The sequence below is a fragment of the Scatophagus argus genome, chromosome 18 (assembly GCF_020382885.2).
Source record: "Scatophagus argus isolate fScaArg1 chromosome 18, fScaArg1.pri, whole genome shotgun sequence".
NCBI lineage: Eukaryota > Metazoa > Chordata > Actinopteri > Scatophagidae > Scatophagus > Scatophagus argus.
In genome coordinates this window covers 9,390,543-9,401,806 of record NC_058510.1, presented here as the reverse complement: position 1 = coordinate 9,401,806, position 11,264 = coordinate 9,390,543, and the positions used below count along the sequence as shown (strand labels likewise).

At 41.7% G+C, this 11,264-nt stretch overlaps 1 protein-coding gene across 4 annotated transcripts in view; it reads left to right on the top strand.

Moving 5' to 3' along the window:
• The first annotated feature begins 593 nt into the window (after positions 1–593).
• asap1b (ArfGAP with SH3 domain, ankyrin repeat and PH domain 1b) overlaps positions 594–11,264 on the top strand; it is a 49,367-nt gene continuing 38,696 nt past the window's right edge. For all 4 annotated transcript variants that reach the window (XM_046371057.1, XM_046371056.1, XM_046371055.1 and 1 more), the window contains exon 1: positions 594–1,350. In XM_046371057.1, coding sequence (XP_046227013.1) covers positions 1,225–1,350 — 126 coding nt within the window. In that variant the 5' untranslated portion in view covers positions 594–1,224. The remainder of the gene's footprint in view (positions 1,351–11,264) is intronic.

Genomic DNA, 11,264 nt, shown 5'->3' with positions numbered 1-11,264 from the left:
GTTTCGTCAAGTTGCCACCAATGAGGATAAAATACCGAAAAGTGTATAATTTTGTCTTCAAAATAAAATGCTAAACTTTATTGCCATGAGCGCCTTCTGCTTTTTTGTTGAAAAATAAAAACACATTTATTTGTGTGCATTATAATAATTTGATTGTATACCATCGGAGGTTGTTTGTAGACGCGCATCACGTCATAACGTGTTCTTGTTATCATCAAATAAAATCTCATACATCATTAATTGGAATTATACTTAAATTGATTGACAGTGCATTCTGTTTGAGCATATTTTTGAAACCAGTTGCTCCTCTTGCTAAGTGCCAGTTTAATAAAATTCGAGCAACTTGGGGATATGCAAAATATTAATATTTTCAGACTTATGTACCAACTTAATTTTATTTGAAAGGACGTTCAAGTAAGATCTTTTTTATTTACTGCGTCTAATTATTTGATACATTAAGCATTAAAAATATATAAACTTTGGTATAAAAAAAAAATAACAACAGCAAAAAAAACCCAAAAAAATAGAAACAAGCTATCACCGCAGCAGTTTTATTTTGACAACCAGAACCGGAAACTATGTCCGCCCTTCCACTACACTTGACACAGGCTCTGAGAAGCTTGAGCGCGGCCGAGCAGGAGAGAGAATAGCAGCGAATGTGTCTGCGGCAGCGTTTAGCATTAAAAAACGTCAACTACAACTGAAGAAGAGAGGACCAAACCCCGTCGCAGTTCGAGACGACTCGGCAGACCATGGACTATGATAAATTTTAAACAAAGGCTGGTAACGGCGGGTTGCTTTGACGACAAGCGGGTTATTGAACATCTGTAGAGCATAATGAGGGCATCCGCTATTCTTTACGGTGGTTTTTCCTCCGCGGTTTAGTTAGACGCAGGGTGACACTATTTATAAATGTGTCGTTTTTAGACATCCTCTGAATAAATAGACACACCGCGGGGGCACAGCCTGCAGAAATTTAGTTAATTCCCTCCTCGTATGGCCCCTGGGGAACAGTGAAGTCACTCGAAAAGTCACCAGAGAAGAAGACACGTCTTAATCATCTCTACAGTTTTGCTGTTTTGCGAGGAAAATCTGCTTGCTCTCCCAGCGGCTAGCGGTCGCACCAGACTCCCCCTGCTTTCTCTCTATTTTTAAATCGTACATGATTTTGGCTTTCTGAGCATTCATCGCCAACCCTCCTGTGGGCATTTTTCCCGTTAAAGGATGCCGGATCAAATATCGGTGTCCGAGTTTCTCTCGGAGACGACAGAGGATTACAATTCCCCGACAACATCCAGCTTCACCACCCGACTGCAGAGCTGCAGGAACACAGTGAATGTGTTGGAGGAGGTAAGGCCACTGTCACCCTGCCTGCATGATGGATGGACGGATGCCTAATCAAACAACACAGCCAAATAAATTCTTTAAAAAATAAAAGCCTACATGAAAACACAACAGGTTTTAATGGTGGAATGCATTTTATAAAAAAAAAGCCAAGTCTACATGTAATTAACCGTAAATTAAATTGGTGATATTTGTCAGCATTTCAGAATCCCATAAGAGACCATAATGCATTGTTATGTCGCTCCTCAGCACAAAAAAATAATTGCACCTGTTGAACTCCTATGAAAGTGTTGATGTTGCACGCTTATTCAGCTCCACTATGCAGATGCAAAAACATTTCTCCACACACGCAGATAGTTGCTGCAGAGCTGCTGCTGCTGTACGCGCGCGTGCGCGCGTGTGTGTGTGTGTGTGTGAACTCTCATCTTGTGTGTTTGTGAATCTGCTGGCTCTTTTCTTGCCAGATATGTAGAGTAATGGTAGAGGGGGTGGATGTCTTTGGTGGAAGAGTGTAGGGTATAGGAGGATATGCACTCAGGCCTGCAGCTCTCTCTGTTCACTATTACATAACTCACAGCTTCAGAGCTTGCTGCCAGGCTGTAGCAGTGCGTGTATGAGGTACAGGGAGAGAGAGAGAGAAGGACCTTCTCAAGTCACTGGCAGTCAGACCTGGATGTAACTGTTTCAGGATTATGGAGATTACCCAGTTTCATATAGGCCAGATTGAAAGCAGTAGAAATACTGCACAGAAACACGCCCAATGTGACACTCTGTGATGCTGTGTCACCTTCGATCGTGTAGGCCAGAGTGTAATCGGGCCAGGCATGTGTGTTGCTGTATGTGTATGTATGGGTTTCCCACCTCCCCCACCCCAACCGGCAGCACTACTATCACCTTCCACTGGCATCCTTCCTGCTATGATTAACTGGAATCAAACCAGGGGTGCACGCACACCTTCGCTATGGTCTGGTAATGCCAACACGTGACCTCATTTCCCATTTTAAAACACATTTAGCTGCAGACGAAGATGATTTCAGGCTCACAGTATTCAGAGTAATCTGTCATGTGAAGCATCGAACATGACACCCATGACAACTTTACATTTGTGCTGTGATTAAACGGGGTTTATTTGTAATCAGATAACAGCTAAATGAAACTGGAAACACCCGGACCTCGTCCTCCATTCACCATCCTTACAGTGCAGTCCGTCACGTCTAATGTCAGTCCTTCACGAGCACATTGTAACACACTAACAGAAATTCTACCAAAGCAGGACTAAGGCCGTGTTGACTCTCAACTCGCAGCACAATTTGTGTCTGCTGACTGTAACAAGGAAAAGGCTCACATCATGAATCACCTCTCTGGCTCTGTGCCTCTGAAGTGAGAGAGAGACTGCAGCAGCGCAAACGAAAAACATCTGTTAGGAAGGGCCGCCATGTGTGCTGGGCTTCAGTAGCCGCTCTGGAATTTTCTTTCTTTTTTTTTTTTTGTCGAGATCACATGACAAGGAAGACCGTTGTGCTGGTACCAAAGAGCTAGCAGCATGCTCTTCGGTGTTTAAACAAAGCCAAGATGCCCCTGAAACGTTTCGGCGGGGACAAGTCAGCCTTTTGGGTTAGTCAGACTGGGATACACCCATCAGGCACAGGCTGAGGTGACCGCACAAACAGCAGACAGCCAGGCTAAAGCCATGAATACTGTTAGGTTAGTGTCTGTTTTATATGCTGTATGATCCCTGTGTAGACGTGCACTCAAACAGAGCCGCTGCCGCCGCCACCGTATTGACTTCAAACCGCCTTTAGCATCACTTTGCCTTGCTAGAGGAGTTTGCTAAAAATGTGCTGGGTTCTGGTTAGTTCTGGGTTCCTATCCTCAGACTTAAAGAATTCATCCATTTTATTTCCTCCCCAGTCATTTCCCTGGTATGTTTACAAGGTAAATTATGCAAAGGTGCGGTCTGAATATTTAATGCTGTAACTTGAGGGGTTGAATTGACCCACAGGAGGTAGTCATGTGTCATGCGGAGGTACAAAGAAGGGATGGTGGGGGTGCAGCATCATATTGTCTTAATTCAGAACCACACTTCAATTATTGATCGGTGCATAATGACACACAAGTATTTATGACTCACCCGCCTCCACCCTGTAACCTTCCCCTCCCTGTGGCTGCAGCAGCAGACCTCTCGAAGATGTTTACTGTTTACTCTTGGATCAGTGCAGCAATGTTGAAAACAATGAGCAGTGAGATGGAGAGACAAAGGCTTAAAAATAACCTCTTCTGCCTCACTCTCTTGACTGTTTGAGACACAGGAGATGGAGCCATTGTGTTTGTGTGTGCGCGTGTGCCAGACAGGAAGCTGGTTGGTGTGTCTGGGTTTTATTTTGGTGTCATCTTGGGTGCTAAGCAGTCAGTGTTGTGGTGTTTATTCACTGCATTTCCCAGAAAGCGTTGTTGGATCGGTGGTGTTGGAGGGACTGCAGGTGGTAATTATCTTTTGTTCGTCCAGAATCAAGAGAGTGTGGCTGCAGCTAACGAGTTTTTTCATCACTAATTATTGTAAAAATAGCAGTAAATGCTCGACAGCACATTCTTAGGATTGGTTATTCAAGAAAGGCAACAAAATGCTTGACCGTCAAGCAGTTTGGGCCAAAGCAAGATATCTTAACAACTACTGATGACATCCGCATCCTCATTTGTCAGCTCAAATTAGCAATTAATCAAGAAAATAAGCAGCAGATTTCCTGATTATGAAAGCTGTAGTTAGTTTCAGCTCTACGCACGAACTTATTTTAAGATTGGCTCGCCTGAAAGCCTTAATCTGAGTTTTCTCCTTCTCTGTACACACTCAAACAAAAAATGCACAGCTTATCAGCAGCAGTATATCTCTAATTTCTTCCACACAAAGTGCAGGCTGTAACGTGACATAAAACTCCTACAGACCAAACGAAGAACAAACACAATAACTCACGGAACTATAAATAAGTAGTAGTAAGCAGATTGTGTCTTTTCACACAGCAGCAGCAAACAGCAAATATGACATTTGCTTGAATGAAAATGTCAGAGGTTATTACCCCCAAATCCTACTGCTTTCTCTGATTTCTCTGATATAAGTTAAAATTAGCAGCAGCAGGCACTTGTTATTCCCCCGTGGGGGGCATGTATTGTCTCCCTCTCTGCCACACAGATGGCACTTTGCGTCACTGGGTTTGCTTTCCTAAACCACAGAGAGCCATTGCAGCGATACAAGGGAAGCCCTCACTGCATTGGCATTCCTTTGAGCATGCCTCTCACACCACATCACATGGGCTGGAGCAGAAAATTGTTGACTTTTCACAGTCATTCTATTCAAGCATGGCTGGGCTTGACCTAATAGGCAGCGGCCCTTTGTATATATTTCTTTTATACTTTTACATAACCGTCTTTTCAGTTGCAGCATTTAGAGACTGAGACATTTAAGGGAGTTTGATGCTCTCATCTGGTTGGGGAAAAAAGAAAAACCTGAATGAGTTTTATTCCAAACCACTGCATATTTACATTGAAAGTCATTGCCTGAAGTCATCATCGAGTAATTCTGAGATTGCAACACAAAGTCCCGCAGCTTTTGCCAGGGCAGGGCCTAACATTCCCTTAACATTCCTGCCACTCTTTTTGAGATTTTATTTATGTCAGTTTATGTAAGTTAGTGTCACTTCGGTCACATGTTGGATGTCTCATGTTTGAGGAAGCTTCTCCTTAAGCTGCCCTGTTGAGACAGCAACCGCTAGTGAGCGTCCCATGCGGAAATGCATACTGTGATAAGTAAATGTGGTGGTAAAAGTACACACTGGTAGCACAAGACAGCCTGCTTCCAGAAATCAGTATCACGTTCACAGTCAGTGCACAGCTGGCTGAATCCTCACTATTTACAGTCAGTCACTCTTTAATTCGCCCTCTCAGCAGAAAGCAGAGGCTGCTAGATGAGCACCCTGCTTGCATTTAACCTGCTGATTTTCTTTGCTGGCCGGGCGAGTTATTGTCTCGTCGATGAAATATCGGAGGATGGCGAGACACGGCCATCGCAGTTTTACCAGAGTTAATGTCTTGTTTTAACAGCCCTGTCATGTAAGACAATGAATGGCACTAAATCTTCACATTTGAGAAGCTTGAACCATGACAACTTTGGCGTATTTGCTTGAAAGATGACCATCAAAATGGTTTCAGGTGGATTTTTCTGCCGATTGACCTATTGTCTAATAGTTTCAGCTGTTAGATAGATGAAACGAGGCCTTCTGACTACTAATCTGTGGTGAACCTGGTCACTGCCCTGGAAATTAGAGGACTTCATTCACTGCCGCCTAAAGTCAGAATAGCTCAGAAAGTAGAAAAGCAAATGGTCATTTCAAAACGCTCTAAAATACTGCAGCGTCCATTCAGCATGCTTGCAAGGCCTTAAAGATACACGCAGTGAAAAACTCTTAAGTAAACAGTAAGGCTGTGTTTATTTATAAAAAAAATAAAATAAAAACATTCATACAGATACTTTAAAAACTTTGAGTTCATGTTTATGTTTCCCAAAACTATTGTTGGTTCTTCGTGGATACTACAATTAATAATACTATTTGTTATTTATCATAGCTGCAAGTTGTTTGTCTGAAAAGCACCTGAGGCCACATGGGCGACAGCATGCAGTCATGTGAGGCTTCAGCCTCGTCACATGTAGCATCCAGTCCGCCCACAGAGAGTCAGCTGTAATAATGTGTACACACATAACATCTTATCTTTCTTCGCCTCACATATTTGGTCGTTTAGAGGACTTAAAGGACAAGTTGGTTGTTGTTTTTTTTGTTTTTGTTTTGTTTTTTCTTGGAAAGTACTTGAAAGTTATATAAAACCAGGATTCGCCTCAGCTTACGTGTTTCACCTGTTGGGGAGTGGATTCTTTGGTCTACTTTTTCACACTGAATTCACACTGAATACGTTTTTGTACATTTCTGCTGTATTGTTGGTTATCCCCAGTATCATTGATTTGTTCCTAGATGCTATAAATGGATAATTTGTATCCTGGAGTCTACCTTTGCTTGATTTGGTTACATATTTTGGACAGCTTTATGCCCTCCCTTTCTCACACACACACACACACACACACACACACACACACACACCACCAGGCAATGAATAATTCAAATGCACGAGATAAGTTTTTATTATGCTTGGTTTTACATAACAAAATTGAACGCTGGCTATTCAAGGCCACATTCTGCAACATTTGCATCTGAGGAGCACAGCTGTGTCACATTCAATTATTAATGAAGTTATGGGTTTTTATTCATTATTGGTCCCCTGTGTCACCAAACCCAGTGGTTCATATGGTGTGAGAGAAGTGGAGCATTTTTCTTCCCCTGGCATCGTTTTTCACGTGACGTCTCGTTCCTGTTAAACTGCACTGTAAAAAAAACAGTTGAAGTGGTCATTTCCAAGGTTATCAGTTTTGACAGTTTCACTTCTGGCTAAATGCTGTGTCAGGGAAAACACGGTGATACTAGCTCTGTGATGTTTAATTTCTTTTTGTACATCAGTGTTTTTTGTCTGTTTTTCCACATCAGCAGGAAATAGATTTCAACCCATAGTTTTTCAACAGTGCAGGCTAAAGGGCTCTGTTTAACTACTACAAGCCCTGCTAGCGTAGCTTAGCCTTAGTGCTTCATCAACACCATGTTGTCATAATGTAAAGAAACAGAAAATCTATTACCTGCTTTTCTGACTTAGAAGAGTCATTATTTGTTTCAAAACCCCCTTAATCCTTGTCATATCATGTAAATACAGCCTAAATTAATCCTAAATTTGCTGTCTTTATTATGCTGGCTATCGCTAGCAGTTTGCTAACAACAAACTAACAAAATAGATAAGTTTAGCTCCTTTTTTGAACTTAATCAAGTAAATGTCAGCTGCAGTACTGCACTGTTTCATTAGTCAGTTTTGTAAGATTAGTGTTTGTTTATTATTTGAGTTAATGGGCAGCCATCATGTGGCTTTGGCATGTCATTATGAATTGCATTTGATATATTGTAGCTTGATTTTATTTGACAGTTGGCAGTAAATGTGGTAGGTTTATGAACATTACGTAGACCAGAGTGGTAAATTACAACACATCATCGCAAAATGACTCCAGGAATGCAGTGAACTTCCCAGATTAATGGTACATTAAATAAAAGAGCATCCAAGGGGATGTAATGTTTCTTTAAATCTCCTATAAATACTAACAAACCTCCAAGCCATTTTGTGATTTCTTCTGTCTCCCACAGCAGGAGGTGAGACACTGTTGTGTTGCTTGTTTGTCGGCTTGTTCGCCGTCTGTGGCTGAAATCTGATAATCGGTCTGTGGGCCACAGCTGTTGGCCTACCTTCCTGCCACAGCTGCACTGTGTATATCATTGAGGGCTATTAGCCGGCAGCGGATTAGCCCCGGACCAGACGCTGCCCTGACTCTGCTGCTCCCCCCTGCTCTTCCCCAGATTTAGGTGAGGAAGAGCGGGTCAGTGTTCACATCTGCGTGCAGTCTTCCTCACCCTGTTAGATGATCTTAGTCCCTCAACAGCCATTTCAATCTCTGAAGAAATTCACTGTGCAGTCAATTTAACTTTGAAGCACTGATTCCCAGACAATAAATCTTTGGTGATCACCCCATCATCAGTGGCCAATACTTTGTTTTACCTGCAAATCAGCTTCAGTTGTGCTTTTGTTTAGTGCTAATCAGTAAATGTTAGCATGCTAATCTAAGATGTGAACATAGTAAACATTTTACCCGCTGTGACAATAAAAAAAAGTATAAATGAAATACTTTGTTAAAACGTAGTTAATCACGTAAAAAATGACAGCATCATCCAGCTGTGATACATAGTGTTTAAAGTGGGCTGAACAGACCCCTTTCGTGGGGCTCTCGTCATCAGTTGTGTGTCTGTTTTCTCTTTTTCTCTTTCTTTTATGATTTATATGAACACCGTGGTAACATTGTTGTCTTCGAGAACTGCCCTGAAGAATCAGGAGACAGTGTTGTCCTGTGATGGCTGGCCGCCTGTCTTGTTCTGGCCTGCGGGGTAAACAGTACATCTCTGTCTCTGAGCTTTGATGCTATTTAGCCCTGGACCGTATCTGTGTGTGTGTGTGTGTGTGTGTGTGTGTGTGCACCACAGTTAAACAATTGATGCAGCTTTTCAATATCGAATTTCAATACTACCTTTCCCAGAGCAGCTGAGTGCGTGCTGGGGTTATTCAGGCCTGGAGGAAAGGCACTGACAGACCTTCAGGACAAGTTGTTTACATCTTTTAATTACAGCCTTTTAATGTCAGTGGAAGGCGTTACATCACTTTCTTTTCTCCACATCATGACGACAGCCGTCAAGGCTACTGATACGACTTTGTGAATGTTGTCATGTGGGGAAATCGCTGAGGAACTGTGCATTGCATTGCAACAGTGGTTAAAGCTTTAGCTGGGAATAACAGTAAAGGCTTATTTCTGTCTTTCTGTAAATCCAGTTGCTCAAATCTCCGAACATCCAAACGGCCTGTGGGAGTGGATACACCTGTGGTTTTGGAATAGCTGCTCTCTCACCCAGCAGAGTCCCATAAAGTGTGAAATTCGAGACTCGTCTGCAGAAAAACTTCAAGGAATGCTGTAAAGCCTCTGCAGAGCCTGTGACTTTGGCCAAGGACTCATGGCCGAGCGGTGTGCAGGAACGTTGCTCAGAGGCGAGAGAAGTGACTTTACTTCTGATTATACACATTTATCAAGGGAGAACATTCTTTGGCGGTGCGCCTTAAAGATGCAGGCAGCTGATTGGTAGGAAGTGGTGCTGGCAGACTTATCGGCCCATCGGTGATGAGTGAGAGATTAGAGATATAGGAGCTTGTAGTAGTTTATTTTAGTTTTCTTTGATCGACCCACACAGGCCTGGTTTGTTACACAAGACAACTCTTGGTCTTTAACCAGCTCAGTTCGTGTTGTATTTCTCTTTTATTGTGTTAGAAATGGTCACACACTCTTAGTATTTATTGTTGACATAATAAGCCAGATTTTCTCTCATTGTTTGGTCTGTATTGAAACAGTTTAAATACGTGTTTGGTACCGATTAACAATATGAGAGCATTTTTAACTGCTCAGTAGTTTAAGGCAGGATTATTTTCGTTATCAATGAATCCCTCCATTATCTTCACAACTGATCGATTAATCAGCTGTTTTAGTTTGGTTTAGTGTGAGATTCATTCATGATCAACTGAAACCATTGGATTTTGGCATTTTAACTTAAAAAAGTACTTAAATGGTTGTTTCATTATCAAAATAGTTGTTAATTAACTTCCATCCTTCTACCGCTGTTATTACAGAAATATAAGCGTTAACAATTAAAAGGGCATTCAAGCATTTTTAACCTGAAAATTGGTCCAGTAGATCTAATCCGTCGAAATATGTAGAAATTATCTTTTTTGTTATCTTGCTTTTTACAAGGTCTCAACTTTTAAGATATAAAGACACAAAGATCATGTTATAAGATCTAAAGCTCCAGAACAGTGACTAAGTGCACACTGTGTTCTGAAGTCATGAATGAACTTTGAGTCTCAGCTGAAGCTAGGAATGCTTTGTGAGTCTTACAAAAACAACTTCAAACATGTAACTTGGGTTTCTTATCTTAAGCACCATCGGCAATAGGTTTGTTCATGTGGAGTACCTTCATAGTTTTGTGGTTTGCACGTGAAGACACCTTTCTCTGGTTTTCTTTTTTGAAATGCAACCCAATGGCGTCTGGACGACAGTGAATGCGTCTGTGTTTCCAGAGTTGCAAGATACCTCATTCAACATAACCCAAAAGCTACACATTGATGAGTTCTAGCTTATCAGTTGTAAGGATTTGCTTAATTTCTTATCTTATACCACAGCCACTGAATATCTTTGGGTTTTACACCGTTGATATGACAAAGCAGTTATGCGTTTTTACTCTTTTCTGTCATTTTTCAGGCTAAACAGAATTCAAATTATTGTTGACTGCAGCCTTATTTGTCGTTATTTGGCATTTCAAGACACACATGATTAATCTAAACCATAATCAGTTTGTTAAAGGTAGTCTCTGCCCTGAATAGACAGCAGGTTTTTCGTTTGTATCTGCCAGGAAACAAACAGCCTCTTTGCTCTGCTGCACTTCTTCTCACTGATATCAAGCACTGTAAGAAAGAAGATGACAGCTGTCGCTTTTTTTAATCATCAGTTCCTCCCACTATTCTCCTGTTAACGGCTTTTAATAGCGGAGCCTCTGAATAATCCTAACAGCTGCTTCACATGAATAATGACTTCCTGGCTGGTAAACACAATGCAGATAAAGGTGTGCTTCTCGCTCATTGAGTCTAATGCAGCACCGTGTGGGTGTGATTGTGAAAACATGCACATTTCTCTGGAAACAAGTGGTGGGCTGAGTGAGAGAGAGAGAGAGAGAGAGAGCGAGCATCGCAGAGGGAAGCTGTCAAATGATGTGCAAATGTAACACTGCTGCACGCATGGCTTGACTTTTCGTCCGCCGCACTCTCTCTCCAAAGATCTGCAGTAAAGAGCATCCTTGTAGCTTAGCAAGTTGGTTTTATCTAAAGTCACCACAGAAAGCAGCTCATTTCTCTCTATGAGAGCAGAAAGCTAAAAGCAGGGCTAATAGCAGCAATAAATAATGGAGTCCTCTCTGTTTTTATTGACTTCTCTTAGTGGCCAATAGCATTAGCAGGTCAAGTTTGCAAGCTAATTAGAGCTGATATCCAACATTAACTGCCAATGAAGAAGGGTGGTAGTTCTGCATGTTTAACCCATAAACATAATGTGCATTCGTATCACCATTGAGCAAGAACTTGAGCATCCCTTTAAGCAGCTTTCAAAATGAAACTTATTAGAGTCTTCAATTTTTTTTCAG